The sequence below is a fragment of the Copidosoma floridanum genome, unplaced genomic scaffold, assembly GCF_036245765.1.
Source record: "Copidosoma floridanum isolate Cflo_tuat_1 unplaced genomic scaffold, Cflo_Japanese_pri ptg000017l, whole genome shotgun sequence".
Taxonomy (NCBI): domain Eukaryota; kingdom Metazoa; phylum Arthropoda; class Insecta; order Hymenoptera; family Encyrtidae; genus Copidosoma; species Copidosoma floridanum.
Window position 1 is genome coordinate 2,763,989 of NW_028321894.1, and position 16,690 is coordinate 2,780,678.

Sequence of the window (16,690 nt, forward strand, 5' to 3'; positions counted from 1 at the left end):
GTTTAGCGACAGGTGCCAGTAATTAATATAACAATTTATCAATAAGCGTATTCATGAAGCATGTAAATCCATTCTTATAAAACTGTCTATAAACTAAAAGGTTGAACTTTAAACATGATGGATTGAATAGTTTTTCATTACAGCGTAAAACAATAAATAAACTTTAACTTTTTTTATACAAGTATTTTAAAGTATCTTGTAGTCTTTAAACGACATTTATATGAAGACTAATCTCATGTTTTTATATATTTTTTTAAATATTTAAAAACAAGCAAACAGTACAGACGTAACTCCTGATTTCGAAGAAATGAACATTCAAAAAACTATAAAGAATAGAATTCTTACACGGTGAGAAAGTATTGCATTAAAAGTCTTTTTTACCTTAATTTAGATGGTGACATGTAAAAATACTTTTCTGTCTGATTATATCCAAGTAGTAGATATAAATGCTTAAGCACAGCATTTTGAGTTTTTGATAAGACCTTGTCATCACTTGGATATGCCTAAAAAAAAGAATACAAGATATAAATCATTTTGTTAGATATAAAATAAGATGTGAGGTACGATTAAAGTGAATACTGGTTAAAGTTTAAGATTTTGAACCTTATCTTTTTAAAGTTAATCAAAAAAACTTTTAAATCTTAGTTTTGATCCTAAAAAAAGGGAAATCTATTAGTGTGTACTAGTATACGAACTCCTTATCCACATTTTAGACCTAGCTTGTTGTCTTTTAGTTTAAATATATACAGGCTGATGTTTTATTTATCTTATTAAACAACACAGTTTTATAATGCTTATGGTACTCTGTATGAATATTTTTACCAACAAGACCTTAATTTCAAGGTATATTTCAATTATGCAGTATCTATTTTAACATTTCTTTCGACCTTTCAACATAGTTATTCTGATTTTTTTAGTACGTGACGATTATCACTTTTACATTAATATTTTACAAATATTCCTTCGTATTAAAAATTTACTTATGCTGCAACTGAGCTCTTGCATGCATTTTTTACAGCATTTAATAGTTCTTAAATAAATAAGAAAATTATTTTTTTGTAGAAATTATGTCTTCCTTACATCAGCTTATCCATTTCGTTCATATGTGTTAAATATGTGTTTTCTAAACTTTTCATTTACTACTCGATTAATCAAGTCACGTGGGAGAGCAATGAGGTAAGTTTCAGTACCATTAACTTTGATGTTTAAAAATGGTGTTTCATAAAAAACATGTTTTTATACATAGGGCTAAGATAAAAAAGGATAGCCGTTTGTGTCTTACAACTTTTTTTCTATTATGTCTTTTATTATTGCAGCTCTTCCGAAGGCTTTTATTAATTTTAAGAAGAAGTTAAAATTTACTTTAAAAAAATCGAAGAATACAGGTATTAAAAAGGTATTTGGTAATTTTTACTTACCAACATATAACGCAGAGATGACAAAAAACATTTGTATGGTGTAAGCATATTGTCTCTGACTTTCACCATTGGAATCTGATACAACTTAAGCATTATCATGCCACCAAAAGCATCAGGCAAAGCCATCAAGAAAGCTGGCAAAGCAGTGAAGAACATTACTAAGGGTGACAAGAAGAAGAAGCACAACAAAAGGAAGGCAAGCTACGCCATTTTCATCTGCGAGGTTCTGAAACAAGTCTATCCCGACACTGGCGTATTTTCCAAAGCGATAAGCATTATAAATTGCTTCGTAAATGACATCTTTAACTGCGTTGCCTCCAAAGCTTCCCGTTTGGCTCATTACAACAAGCGATTCACCATTACTTCTCGGAAAATCCAAACTGCAGTCAGACTATTACTCCCTGATGAGCTAGCTAAACACGCCGTCTCTAAGGGAACCAAGGCTGTTACCAAATATACAAGCTCCAAGTAAATTAAAAATTCGCTAAAATATCGGTCAGCTCAGAGGGCATGAAAGCTTCAAATTTTCAATAAAAAGTACATCTGTACATATCACTACTAAACAAGGCACTGTTTTTAAACATATACTTTTCGTTCTGAAATGCTTTTATACAACTGGTAGAAGGCTCTTCGTTTTAGTGCCACTTAAACAGAGCTTACCAAGTCAGTAGTTACCTCTTGTATTCTGTTGTCAACTTATTTTTAAAAGTAGTGCAACGACATAAGATATCTTTATCACTTTAAATAACTTATTTTTATTGCAGCACATAATCCGGGTATTGTAGAAGATCTAAATACTAAGTTTTTTGCTTCAAGAATTCATTAAATGCAATAAGCTCTGCTGCATTGTCCCATTATATTGCTCATGTAAATGAGATCCACAAGAAAATCACCACTTCAGTCAACAAAGTAACAGAAATAACACATACGATCGTCAATATAAATCTGAACAAGTTCTGATTACTATGACTCCCTTTTAGTTCATGTATTTGAGGTTATAGATCATTGTGTATTTACATGCTTAATAAAAACTCTTATATCAGAAAATTTAGGGTAACGTATTAAAACCAGAGAATGACTTCTAAAACTATGTTGTGATGTATTCAAATATAAGATCTCAAATGTTGGCAAAACAGGAAAGATGTCAATCGTTTATAGAATAACATTACACTTTTCAGAAACTGAGATTCCTGTTGTATAAAAAAATTTTTAATTAATTTAAATTTTGCAATGACAATCCCTAATAAAAGTTCGAGTTCCAAAAATTTAGTGCTGAAATATTGAAGTAACATCTAAGGCAATAAACACATTAGTGTTCGTTTACCATTATGCGTTTCCACTTTTTAGCTTTAATTCTCAAAGCATAATAGTTAACTACTGCGTAAATAATTTTTTACAGTTCTTTCTTAGTGCTTTTTTTTTTTATTAAGCGTCTAATGAAGTAAAAAAGTAATGATTTGGTAAGATACATAAGGATAAAGCAGTCAGTAAGTTAGGAACTTTTTCTGATTCACTATCATTACGATCATTACGTTTCTTCGCTAGTTGGTTAAGAAAACCGTTGTGATTCTTAAGTTGTAATTTACTTAGCAAGATTGGATTGTTTTTAAATTATGTATTTTAAGAAAGCTTACTGTTTACTTAATGACATGTGATATCCACCAAATGATAATTTATTATTTTTTTGCTCAAATCTTCGTGGCCAATCAATGGTACATGAATTTGTAGCTCGACCGGTAACCGCCACCTGGCGAAGTACTATGTCGCGTGTAAACATAACTCTTTGTCCCAGTAGTTGGCCTTTGAGCTGTGCGTGACAGGGCTGTCGTACTTACGTTCCGTGCATATGATTTTATAATTAATTAACTAATTAAATAATTTGATTGGTTATATTTGAATTTCTTATCACGATAAGTATTAAGTACAAATTTTCTTAAATTACTTCTTACTATATAAATGCATTTTTTGCTCAAAGCAACAAAATTTCGATTAATAGTTTGTTTGGTTTACAGATTAGTACTTAAGTATTTTCTAGCAAAACAAACTAAAAACGTAAAGGCAAAGCTAAATTATAGCCAAGAAGACCTCCAGAATGGCCTCAACACAATGGATGAAGATATGTCAGCACGCAAAGCTGCTGTTACTTTTAATGTATCTAGAAGTACATAACAATCAAAATTCAATTATCAAATTCCTGTGAACTGTTTAAGAGGCCCAAGCTCATTTTTTACTGTTAAAGAAGAGAAGTCTATAGTTAATTGGATTTTTTACTGTTCTGATAGGGGTTTCCCTATAACAAAAGACATGCTCATCCAATCTGTTCAAGATTTAATTGTAAAACTAGAACGTGAAACGCCTTTTAAAAACAATATACCTGGCAGGCATTGGCATAAAGCCTTCCTACGACGGCACCCCAGCATAAGCAAAAAAGTAGCTCAAAACTTGGAAACCCACAGAGTAGCTGCCAACGAAGAAGCAATCATAAACTGTTTATTGAAGTGGGTAATTATTTGGAAAAATTGAAATTAAAAAGTATACTCCTATCACGCATTTTTAATTTTGATAAAAGCGCTTTTTTTCTTGTACCCAAAGCTGACATAGTGCTGGCACAAGAAGGTTCTAAGGCTGTGTACAAGGTAGTGCATAGTGATGAAAAAGAATCCATAACTGTGTTGTTTACAGTGAATGCTGCAGGTACAATTCTTCCACCACTGGTGTTGTACTGTTATGAGAGAATCCCAGCAAGTGTAACCAATACTCTATCTACCATTAGAGTGGTTTTTTGGTAATACAGAAAAGGGTTGGATGACTGGTGAGATTATTTTTAATTACATAACAAAGAAATTCCGCCCCAGGCTTTGAGAAAATTAAATTGAGTTGCCAGTTATATTGTACGTTGATGGACATACCTCGCATCTAACGTTTGCCCTTTGCCCAGTTTTGCTTATCTAACGGTATTGAACTTATATTGTTGTACCCAAATGCAACACATATTCTTCAACTACTTGATGTGGCTGTTTTTCATCCATTTAAAAGTAAATGGGAAAAAGCTGTTGATAATTGGAGGATGGCTGAAAACGAAATGCAAACGATAAAAAGGGAAAAGCTGTGCTCCTTTATTGAAAAGAGCGATGGACCAGGTGAAAAATTTACCTCTTACTATACAAAATGGATTCACATCATGTGGCCTTCATTCCTTTGATGTTTATGCAGTCAATTTAAATCCATTAAGAAAAAAAAAAACGAAGCATTCAATTAAATCCAAGACAGAATGATGAAGAGACTCCAAATGGCCTAGAAACCAAGTCCAGTGATTCTAATAACTCTATTTCATCAATTCAAGAAGGTTTGGATAGTTATCAACAGTCAGAAGTACTGGAAAATTTTAAAGAATGAATTACTAATGGTACTTTTCAACCGAGTGACGATAAAAGTGAGGGCCTGTTTTTTATATTGGCTGCATTAACAGGGTTAAAATAATTTTAGTATACGTGTAAGTTACAAAAAAATTTTTATTATTTGATAATTATTTGCAATAATTTTAAAACTGAAATACAATTTGAAATAGGCTCATCATGACATGATAATGCTTCTATTTTATACTGTATTATTAAAAGCTCTTGTATTATGGCTGCAGGTATTACACTTTGTAATAATAGCCACAATGGGCTAAACCTGATACAAGAGAGTGAAGGATCTGCAGAGGACGACGCTTCGCACTTACAGACAGATGTGTGAAAACCGGAAGCTAATGAGACAATTGTTAAAAATAATATACATCATATTGACCCTCTGGAAAAAACGACAGTACTGTCACTTTGACAAGAGCGAGCAGAACAACATTGTCTGAGCCACCAACTTAACACTTCTTCAACAGTGCAGGGTGTTGTGTCATCGTCACTCTAGAAGCGCACGCCTCTCTCAAGTCCGATGCTCCAGCTCTCACTCACGACCCTTGTCGTCGTGCCACCACCTGACCCAAGTTCAACGCTCCAGCTGTTGCCCACGACCCATGTCGTTATGCCACCACCTGACCCATGTCCAACGCTCCAGCTCTCGCCCACGGCCCAGGTCATCGTGCCACCACCTCTCCCAAGTCCAACGCTCCAGCTTTCGCCTGCCGTGTCCCAGGCTGTCGTGCCACCACCTGACCCAAGCCCAACGCTCCAGCTCTCGCCCGCGACCCAGATCGTCTTGACACCACTTGACTCAAGCTCAATGCTCCAGTTATCTCATTCAGCCACGGTTGTCATGTCTTTACCACTTCATGAATAAAATTAACAAATTTCATTGACTCTTCAAGATGCTCAGGAATCATAAAAAGGTATAGTACTTATGAGTATAATCCCCCCACGACAGTTTACATTTTTCTCTTGTAAAAAAATAACTTTTATTAAAAAAAATCAAGGTGATATTGACGTACAGTCATGATTACCACCTGCTTTTTAAACTGCTTTTGTTTGGCCTAAACATATTCCAACACAGAAGAACAAAAAAAAATTTAATAGCAGCCTAATTTGTTCAAATGAGTGGCAAGAGTATCATAAAAAAATTGCTAAAGACAAAGGGAGTTAGACAAGAAAATAGAAAAATGTAATTGAAAAACAGTTTAAAATAAAATACTGCAGCTGAAAAGAAAAAGAAAATTGATGAACAAATTGAAGAATTGCAAAAGCAAAAGAACAACATTGTTAAAAAAATTAAACAAGAAAAAATGTAGTCTACGACTTACGTATGATATTTATAATAAGTTGTAACTGTAATGTTAAATCTAAACTTGTTCTAATTAAAAATTTCTAGTATATATGTATTTACTAGTGAGACTTCGTGCCCCTGCACGCTCCACTGGCCAATCTTTTACTGTTCTAACTTAAAAGGAGAGTCTTTAAACTTCATCTAGTAGTGGGGAAAGGTTGGTGCCCAGAGTCTCCTGAGAAAGAAGAGTTTTTGATCTACATCTTTAAGCATTAGTTATATATTTATTAGTTAATTTTCACACTACTCAGAAGGTACTACTGTGGTCCGTTGAGAGTTTTTTAGAACTCTCCGTTATGTTTAGAGAAAAAAGGTGTACATTATTTTTTCAATGGTTAAATTCTAAACAACAAAAAGTTTTAATCACTTTAATCACGTATAAATTATTTAAATTTTATATAATGTATACTTCATATTATTTTTGTTACTTTTATCCATTCTATATTTAATCCATTGATAAAAAGGGTTAGAAAAAATTTTTCATTTTCAGATTCAATGACAAATATAAAAATAATTTCTTCACAGTTTTCCACACTGTAAAGTGGAAAAATCATTTGTACTTTGTACGATTAAAATTTAATTCAAAATCAAACTAAACATTTTCAAAATTCTTAAAAATAATTAATATTAAAGTTAGCGTAAGAGGTGATGAAAATTGATTATTTAGAACTTTTTCTTATTTTCTGTATAGTTGCGAAGATTTCCACATGAGAGCTCGTTCTTTAGTTATTAATAATGTTGTAAAAAAATGGCAAAATTATTATGAATTTACAGTAAGAAACAATAACAATCAAAATGTAAAAAGTAGTTATAAGTACATTAACACTAGCGGCCCCCTGTCTCGGCTTCACCCGAGACTTACTAACTGGAACACCACAGTGTGTTGATATGTAATGTGAAACGTTTTCCTAACACTTCTCAGAACGAAAATCGTATAACTTACGAAAAGAACTACTTTTTAAAGCTGTTAAGATTTTCATCTCCCAAAAAATATGTTTCTAAAAAAAATTTTTTTTCTCTTATTCCACATCTTTATTATCAAAGCAACAAAGTCCTGGAGCTTAATCTTTACATTTTTTATTGACATAAGAATACAATTACATTTTTTACTTATTTCAAAATCTTAGTTTAGATCTTTTATTATTCAAGAAATAACTGTGAGGGTACAATAAAAAGCTGATGTCTCACGTAATGAATTCTTTGTTTGTCGATTTTTAGGCTGCTGTTCCAATCTCGATAAATTTTCTGCGTCAGTTTCTTGACGCCTAAAATTGTATTCATTAGATACATTTAAAATTTTTCTTCTAATTCACCCTTTTGTGACTTTTGGGACCCCTAAAGGCTTTTTTCTGTCAACTTTGTTAAGTTCTAATATATTTGTTAGCAAGGTAGTTTGACGTCTGATTACCCTTAAAAAGACCGGTGAGCTTTTCAAGTAAACTCTTTCTTGACTGAAGTTAACAGCAATTGTGACTGCCTGAATATCTCACGGTCATTTTCTCTGGTCTGCTGTTAAAGCCCCAGACTGGTCGGGAGAAAAATTACAAATTCCGAAGCTTTGGAGCTAGTTATAGTGCTCTTTCCCAACGTCTCCTGTTATAACGTCGAAGACGTTGGTGTCTAAAGCACCTTTTTTTGCAGACTCAGTTGTTTTGATGATCTAATATGGAGAGATTGGTTCATGATGCTTGCCCGTTGGAGACTCCTGTTAGCTCCAGTTCTTTTTTCCTTCTGTAAAGAGGATCAGTAATTCCTGTTTAAATGCTTAAAGTCAAAAGCGTAATATACGGTTGTCACTAGGGTTCCCAGCCTTGCGTCAAACAACTCCACTCGTGACGTCTGCCAGTAAATGACTGACTTTGTTTAATAGTGGTCAGCTTTACATCGTATTTTAGTCGACGAATAACGTTTTTGGAATTGGTAGTAAAAGTGTATTTATTGGCCAGGTAGTTTAAACTTAGGTGGCCCTTCAAAGAACCGGTGAGATTGATGATTAAGTAGAAAACGTAAATACTTATTATGGCCCTAAAAAGGGCCAGTGGTGGAATTTCCAGTTATTCCTTATTATTATTCTTGATGATGGACTCTTACCCTCAAAGTCTGTGTATGGAGACCGTACATAAGGGAGGTATACCGCTGACCAAAATATATCTCGTCTTCAGGTCGTTCTCCGGATAACCAACCGCTCATCGTTAGTCGGGAAATTGGGCCTGAAGAATACCTTCTCTGTAGGTATGCCGTTGAAACAACCACTAAAAAACTGGCAGTTGTGGCTGCCCGTATTCTTCAGGGCTGTCTTCCTTGGCTTAAATTTGTAGTAAAAAAATTCTCTGACGGCACCAGGCCCAATCATGGTACGGCCACATAACTCTGAAATGTTGGAGCAGGATGTGCGCTGGCTAGACACGCCTTCTGGTATTTCGCCGGAGACGTCATCAGTTCAAACAAATTTTTTATTGGTTGCACTCGTCAATCGTGGAGATTCAGGGTGGAAGTAGATCTAGATCACGTGCCCATCAGAGAAGAGCGTCATCGGTAACCAGGATACCAAGCTGCACAACTATCATCTACATTTTCGATGCAGCTAAATGAAGTGCCATTAGGCAATTGCAGAAATTTTTGTAAAGCTCTGGCCTTTTATAACCACACTTTTAATTCTGTTGCAGGTAGCTTCAATTTCATCTTGACTCCATCTAGAGGATCCTACCGAACTAAAGTGAAAAGCTGGCGTATTTTTGTAAAACTTTGAGCTTATTTATTGGTATTGTTATTTAATTTTTTAAGATAAAAACCCTACTAGAACCATCTAGGAGGTGTCAAGAATCGGTATGCAAAATTTTAGCAAAATCGGTTCTGTAGTTTTAGCAGCTAGCGATTACAACGGTTTTAGCGGCTTTGCTTTATATATTAGTAATATATATATATATATATATATATATATATATATATATATATATATATATATATATTTAGGTAGTATGGCTTATGGAGCCCGACATATGTTTGAATTTAACATCATATATTGGTGAAATTGATCATTTCAATGATGAATCCGTTAAGAATATTTGTATGTATGTAGCACAATTAAAGTTACAGACGAAATCGTAAAATTATATTTAGTAGATATCTATGGAGCCCACATTTATTATATTACATGTCTATGAAGCCCAACCAACATATTAGTTATAAGATAGCATAAAATCTTATCTCAAAAGTTTTCTTTCCATTTAATACATTTAATTATTATTTTGACAGAAAAAAAAAAAACAAACAAAAAAAAGAAGAAAAAAAACTGTGGGAGTGATCAAAATATTAATAGTTTATAGAATTCGAGTTTAATACTATTACTTCGACTCTAACTCAATAGTTAGCTATTATACTTTAAAAGAATTTCAAAAAAAATAAGGTGTCTAAGAACTTTATTCTACGTGTTCAATTGTTTTCGTATATTGTTGTTCTCATAGTGTGATGCAAAATGAAGTAATACTTTTGAAGAACATAAATGAAACTAAGACTATAACTTTCTCTATACAAAATATTACATGTACTTCAACAGATGACTCTTATTACTATTGCTTAGTACTTGTTTACTGGAATACTTTTTATCCTTGTGAGATACAGTACTCGACGTTTTCAAACTATAATTATTAACTATTAATCTTTTTATACTTTTAACATTATGTGTTTTACATTATTCTGAAAAGTTGTATGAGTACATCAATGTCTAAAGTACGAAAAGTCAGTGTACTATATTGGCCTATGTGAAAATAAATTTCTTGGCAACCATTTGTCAACGAACGTTTGAATTATATCTTTAATAAAGTTCACAATCTAAATTATTTCTGGCATCAGCAGCTTTAAATGATACAGATACATCAGGTGAATCTAATGTGTTTGTTGAATAAAATACTTGAGCCTTTAGTATTTAGATAATATAATATATTTTTGACACTGCGGTATTTAAATATTATTCTTTTAAAAAATCTGGGGTTTGCTGTGAGCTTTGCTCACTGTTTAATATTTGCATAACTATTACAACGATTTAGTAAAATTTCTTTTAGTTCATATTTAAAACCGTGTTTTTAGAAGAGTAGAATATCAGTCATAAATACTGATTATAAAAGATTGTTTAATTTCAAAGAAACCGTCTATTTGCGACCCGTATAACAATTATAAAATTTTTGTATGTAAATTATCCGTATAACTTTAAAATAATTGACAAAACATTTATCTATTATATTTAAGCATATATTAATCTTATTTTTATTCTCGTTACATCTTACAGGGTCGAAAATTATCTTTATGAACCGATAATCGCTTCCTAGACATCACGTTGAGCGGGAGAGTGCTTTTACATACATGTTATGTTAGCGTATAAATTGATAAATTTGTTTCGTACCCTTCCTTCATATGAATATATCAATAATAAGTAATAGCTGAATTGAACATAAAATGTTTAATAAATATTAATAATTTTAATATGAAAACCATATTATTTATCTTATACCACCTTTGTGCAACCCAACGAATTTGCCAGATTTAAAAAAATTGAATTTCAAGTATCAGTTAATAATAGCGCTTAAATACTTTTTTACGTATAAATTAGCACATTAATACAATATTTATATTTTTCTCATAATGTTACGCGCAAAAAAAAAAGTTTAAGTTGTAATCGGACCAAATTACTTTAAATCTATGGTAATAAATAGTGGCCTTGTTGTATAACTTAAGTAAACAGAAAAATAAGCTCACTAATTGTTATTAGCTTCATTATTAATATATATAAAGAAAACTTAAATAAGTATGTATTTGATCACTGTCACGACATATAGTTAAAAAGCTTATGTTATTATTCAAATTAAAATCCATTCAATATTCATAAAACCACCTTTCTGCGACCCGAAGAACGAAGTCGATATTAAAAAAAAAATTTTCTGATTTCACTCAAAAACTGCTGTCCAAAGATTTAACATTTATTATGAGGCATGAATAATTTTTTTTTTGTTTTTCTCAACCATCCCACACCACCAAAAAATTATTTTATGAAACGATTATACAGGCTTTTTCTGACCTTACATTGTGTGAAGGAACACTTTTTTATACATTCTATAATAGCGTTTAATATCATTTATTTGTTAAGTGAACTTTAGTCTTATAGTTATTATAAATGAAAAATCTATTGGATACATAATTTTTTAAAGCTACTTACAAGATTAGTATCATAATAATTTTAGTGTCTTTGTACCAAATTTCTACATCCCAAAAAAAATTAGCAGATTTATGAAACTTAAATTTATAATTTTAGTTCATAATTAAACAAAAAAGTCTATGCGTGTAATAATCAACATATTTGTACAAAATTTGCATTTTTATTTTAATTTATTTTACAGGATTAGAAAAAAATTTATTGTTTCAGTAAAACTAACGCTTACCGGCAAAATGGAAGATTAATATTAAAGTCATTGAACAACTTAAGTTAGCTGTTAAAAGTGTTCAATAATTGTTTTTTGCTCAATTATTTGTATTGTTAAATTAAATTGTTCAATAATTGTTGTAAATCACTGACATTAAAGAAAGATAAATTGCTGATATAAAAATTAAACTCTAAAAATTTTTTTGATTTTTTGAAACTACCTATCTGCGATCCAAAACACAATAGAAGATTGTTTTAAAAATAGTTACTTTTTTTAACCCAAAAAGTATTATTAGAATATTTCCCACGTATTTATAGTTAAACATGAGTTTAATTTAATGTTTTACAAGCATCTTACGGAGTGGAGAAATGTTTTTATAAAATACAAAGACGCTTTTTGTGACCAAACGTTGTGCGAGAAACTGCAATTCCATATATTTTATGATAGCCTTTAATATGATTTATCGGATGCGTCTCCTTCAGGCGTATAATAATTACTAGGAGCAGAATAATAGAATATTAAATTCATCATTATTACTAACACTATTAGTATGCAAATGGTATTATTCTTTTTATACCGACATTAAACGACCCTGAAGATCTAGGCAGATTTGACAAAATCAAAATTTGCAGTTTAAAAAAAAAATAATAATTAAATTTTGTACATGCATTTATCAACTTCTGATAAAATTATTTTTATTTTTTACTAATTGTCGGAGTTATAAAAACATTTGATATTCGAATAAGACAATTCATATTTAACACTGCAGTATATAAATATCATCCTTTAAAAAAATTGAGGGTTAGCTGTAAACATTGCTCACTGTTTGTTATTTACTTGATGATTTGTATATTTTGATGTGATTCATCTCAGTTTATATTTTAAACGACTTTTTAAGAAAAGTCAAAAAGCTGTTGTGGACATTATTATAAAAAATTGTTTAACATGGACAAACCACCTTTCTGCCATAAACCGATAGTAGAATTTTTTAACATCATTTATTGGTTGTACGCAAAGATAAATAACACAATATCTAACATTCATCAGAAAGCATATAAAAAATCTTTGTTTTTCACAGTCATACGTCTTACAGGTTCAAAAAATATCTTTATAAAACGATAAAACAGGCTCTACGTGTCTTTTCGTTATGCGAAATAGCGCTACATCATACATTTACGATAGCATTTAATATTATCCATCGGATAAGCCTTCTTGAGTCATTATATTTTTACAAGCAGCAAAATAATGAAATATTTAATTTCAAATTATTACTTAAACGATTAGTATACAAATAATATGATTCGCTTCACACCACCCTTTCGCGACCCAAACAATATTGGCAGTTGTTTTGAATTTAAACATCTAGGTTTAGTTAATTATTATGTATAAAAATTTAAATATGTATAAATTAACTCATTACTCCATTATTTTTATTATTTTAGTACTCGTATGAAAAAAAGCCTTTAGTATTTAGATAATATAATTTATTTTTGACACTGCAGTATGTAAATATTATTCTTTTAAAAAATCTGGGGTTTGCGCTAAGCTTTGCTCACTGTTTAATATTTGCATAACCATATCAACGATTTAGTAAAATTTCTTTTAGTTCATATTTAAAAACGTGTATTTAGAAGAGTAGAATATCAGTCATAAATACTGATTATAAAAAATTGTTTAATTTCAAAGAAACCGCCTATTTGCGACCCGTATAACAATTATAAGATTTTTGTATGTAAATTATCCGTATAACTTTAAAATAATTGACAAAACATTTATCTATTATATTTAAGCATATATTAATCTTATTTTTATTCTCGTAACATCTTACAGGGTCGAAAATTATCTTTATCAATCGATAAAGGCTCCTTAGACATCACGTTGAGCAGAAGAGTGCTTTTACATACATGTTATTTTAGCGAATAAATTGATAAATTTGTTCCGTACCCTTTCTTCATATGAATATATCAATAATAAGTAATAGCTGAATTGAACATTAAATATTTATTAGATTAATTTAATAAATATTAATTATATTAATATGAAAACCATATTATTTATCTTATACCACCTTTGTGCAACCCAACGCATTTGCCAGATTTAAAAAAAAAGAATTTCTAGTATCAGTTAATAATAGCGTTTAAATACTTTTTTACGTATAAATTAGCACATTAATACAATATTTATATTTTTCTCATAATGCTACGCGCAAAAAAAAAAGTTTAAGTTTAAATCGGACCAAATTACTTTAAATCTATGGTAATAAATAGTGGCCTTGTTGTATAACTTAAGTTAACAATAAATAAGCTCACTAAATATTATTAGCTTCATTATTAATATATATAAAAAAAACTTAAATGAGTATGTATTTAATCACTGTCACGAAATATAGTTGAAAAGCAAATGTTATTATTCAAATTAAAATCCATTCAAATATTTATAAAACCACCTTTCTGCGACCCGAAGGACGAAGTCGATATTAAAAAAAAAATTTTGTGATTTCACTTAAAAACTGCTGTCCAAACATTCAACATTTATTATGAAGCATAAATAATTTTTTTTTGTTTTTCTCAACCATCCAACACCACCAAAAAATTATTTTATTAAACGATTATACAGGCTTTTTCTGACCTTACATTGTGTAAAGGAACACTTTTTTATACATACTATAATATCGTTTAATATCATTTATTTGTTAAGTGAACTTTAGTCTCATAGTTATTATAAATAAAAAATCTATTAGATACATAATTTTTTAAAGCTACTTACAAGATTAGTATCATAATAATTTTAGTGTCTTTGTACCAAATTTCTACATCCCAAAAAAAATTAGCAGATTTTTGAAACTTAAATTTTTAATTTTAGTTCATAATTAAACCAAAAAGTCTATGCGTGTAATAATCAACATATTTGTACAAAATTTGCATTTTTATTCTAATTTATTTTACAGAATTAAAAAAAAATTCATTGTTTCAGTAAAACTAACGCTTACCGGTGATATAGAAGATTAATATCAGCGTCATTGAACAACTTAAGTTAGCTGTTAAAAGTGGTCGATGATTGTTTTTTGCTCAATTATTTGTATTAATAAATTAAATTGTTCAATGTTTGTTGTAAATCACTGACATTGAAGAAAGATTAATTGCTGATATAAAAATTAAACTCTAAAAATTTTTTTGATTTTTTGAAACTACCTATCTGCGATCCAAAACACAATAGAAGATTGTTTTAAAAATAGTTACTTTTTTTAACCCCAAAAGTATTATTAGAATATTTTCCACGCATTTATAGTTATACATGAGTTTAATTTAATGTTTTACAAGCATCTTACGGAGTGGAGAAATGTTTTTATAAAATACAAAGACGCTTTTTGTGACCAAACGTTGTGCGAGAAACTGCAATTCCATATATTTTATGATAGCCTTTAATATGATTTATCGGATGCGTCTCCTTCAGGCGTATAGTGATTACTTAAAGCAGAATAATAGAATATTAAATTCATCATTATTACTAACACTATTAGTATGCGAATGGTATTATTCTTTTTATACCACCATTAAAAGACCCTAGGCAGATTGGACAAAATCAAAATTTGCAGTTTAAAAAAAAAATAATAATTAAATTTTGTACATGCATTTATCAACTTCTGATCAAATTATTTTTATTTTTTACTAATTGTCGGAGTTATAAAAACATTTGATATTCGAATAAGACAATTCATATTTAACACTGCAGTATATAAATATCATCCTTTAAAAGAATCGAGGGTTAGCTGTAAACATTGCTCACTGTTTGTTATTTACTTGATGATTTGTATATTTTGATGTGATTCATCTCAGTTTACATTTTAAACGACTTTTTAAGAAAAGTCAAAAAGCTGTTGTGGACATTATTATAGAAAATTGTTTATCATGGACAAACCACCTTTCTGCCATAAACCGATAATAGAATTTTTCAACATCAATTATTGGTAGTACGCAAAGATAAGTAACACAATATCTAACATTCATCAGAGAGCATATAAAAAATTTTCGTATTTCACAGTCATACGTCTTACAGGTTCAGAAAATATCTTTATAAAACGATAAAACAGGCTCTACGTGACTTTCCGTTGTGCGAAATAGTGCTATATCATACATTTACAATAGCATTTAATATTATCCATCGGATAAGCCTGCTTAAGTCATTATATTTCTACAAGCAGCAAAATAATTATATATTTAATTCCAAATGATTACTTAAACGATTAGTATACAAATAATATGATTCACTTCACACCACCCTTTCGCGACCTAAACAATATTGGCAGTTGTTTTGAATTTAAAAATCTAAATTTAGTTAATTATTATGTATAAAAATTTAATTATGTATAAATTAACTCATTACTTCATTATTTTTATTATTTTAGTACTCGTATGAAAAAAAGCCTTTAGTATTTAGATAATATAATTTATTTTTAACACTGCAGTATGTAAATATTATTCTTTTAAAAAATCTGGGGTTTGCGCTAAGCTTTGCTCACTGTTTAATATTTGCATAACCATTTCAACGATTAAGTTAAATTTCTTTTAGTTCATATTTAAAAACGTGTATTTAGAAGAGTAGAATATCAGTCATAAATACTGATTATATAAAATTGTTTAATTTCAAAGAAACCGCCTATTTGCGACCCGTATAACAATTATAAAATTTTTGTATGTAAATTATCCGTATAACTTTAAAATAATTGACAAAACAATTATCTATTATATTTATGCATATATTAATCTTATTTTTATTCTCGTAACATCTTACAGGGTCGAAAATTATCTTTATCAATCGATAAAGGCTCCTTAGACATCACGTTGAGCAGGAGAGTGCTTTTACATACATGTTATTTTAGCGAATAAATTGATAAATTTAATCTGTATTCTTTCTTCATATAAATATATCAATAATAAAAAATAGCTGAATTGAACATTAAATGTTTAATAAATATTAATTATTTTAATATAAAAACCATATTATTTATCTTATACCACCTTTGTGCAACCCAACGCATTTGCCAGATTTAAAAAAAAAGAATTTTTAGTATCAGTTAATAATAGTGTTTAAATACTTTTTTAC

At 29.9% G+C, this 16,690-nt stretch overlaps 2 protein-coding genes across 2 annotated transcripts in view; one reads left to right on the forward strand and one right to left on the reverse strand.

The window, feature by feature from the left end:
* The window catches only part of LOC106644845 (uncharacterized), a 2,208,360-nt gene that overhangs the window by 86,345 nt on the left and 2,105,325 nt on the right, over nt 1–16,690 (reverse strand). The window contains exon 45 of the mRNA XM_089592443.1: nt 382–503. Coding sequence (XP_089448569.1) covers nt 382–503 — 122 coding nt within the window. The remainder of the gene's footprint in view (nt 1–381; nt 504–16,690) is intronic.
* LOC106643959 (histone H2B.1/H2B.2-like) lies at nt 1,516–1,890 on the forward strand. Its single transcript, XM_014359296.2, has one exon. The coding sequence runs from the start codon at nt 1,516–1,518 to the stop codon at nt 1,888–1,890; it is 375 nt and encodes a 124-aa protein (XP_014214782.2).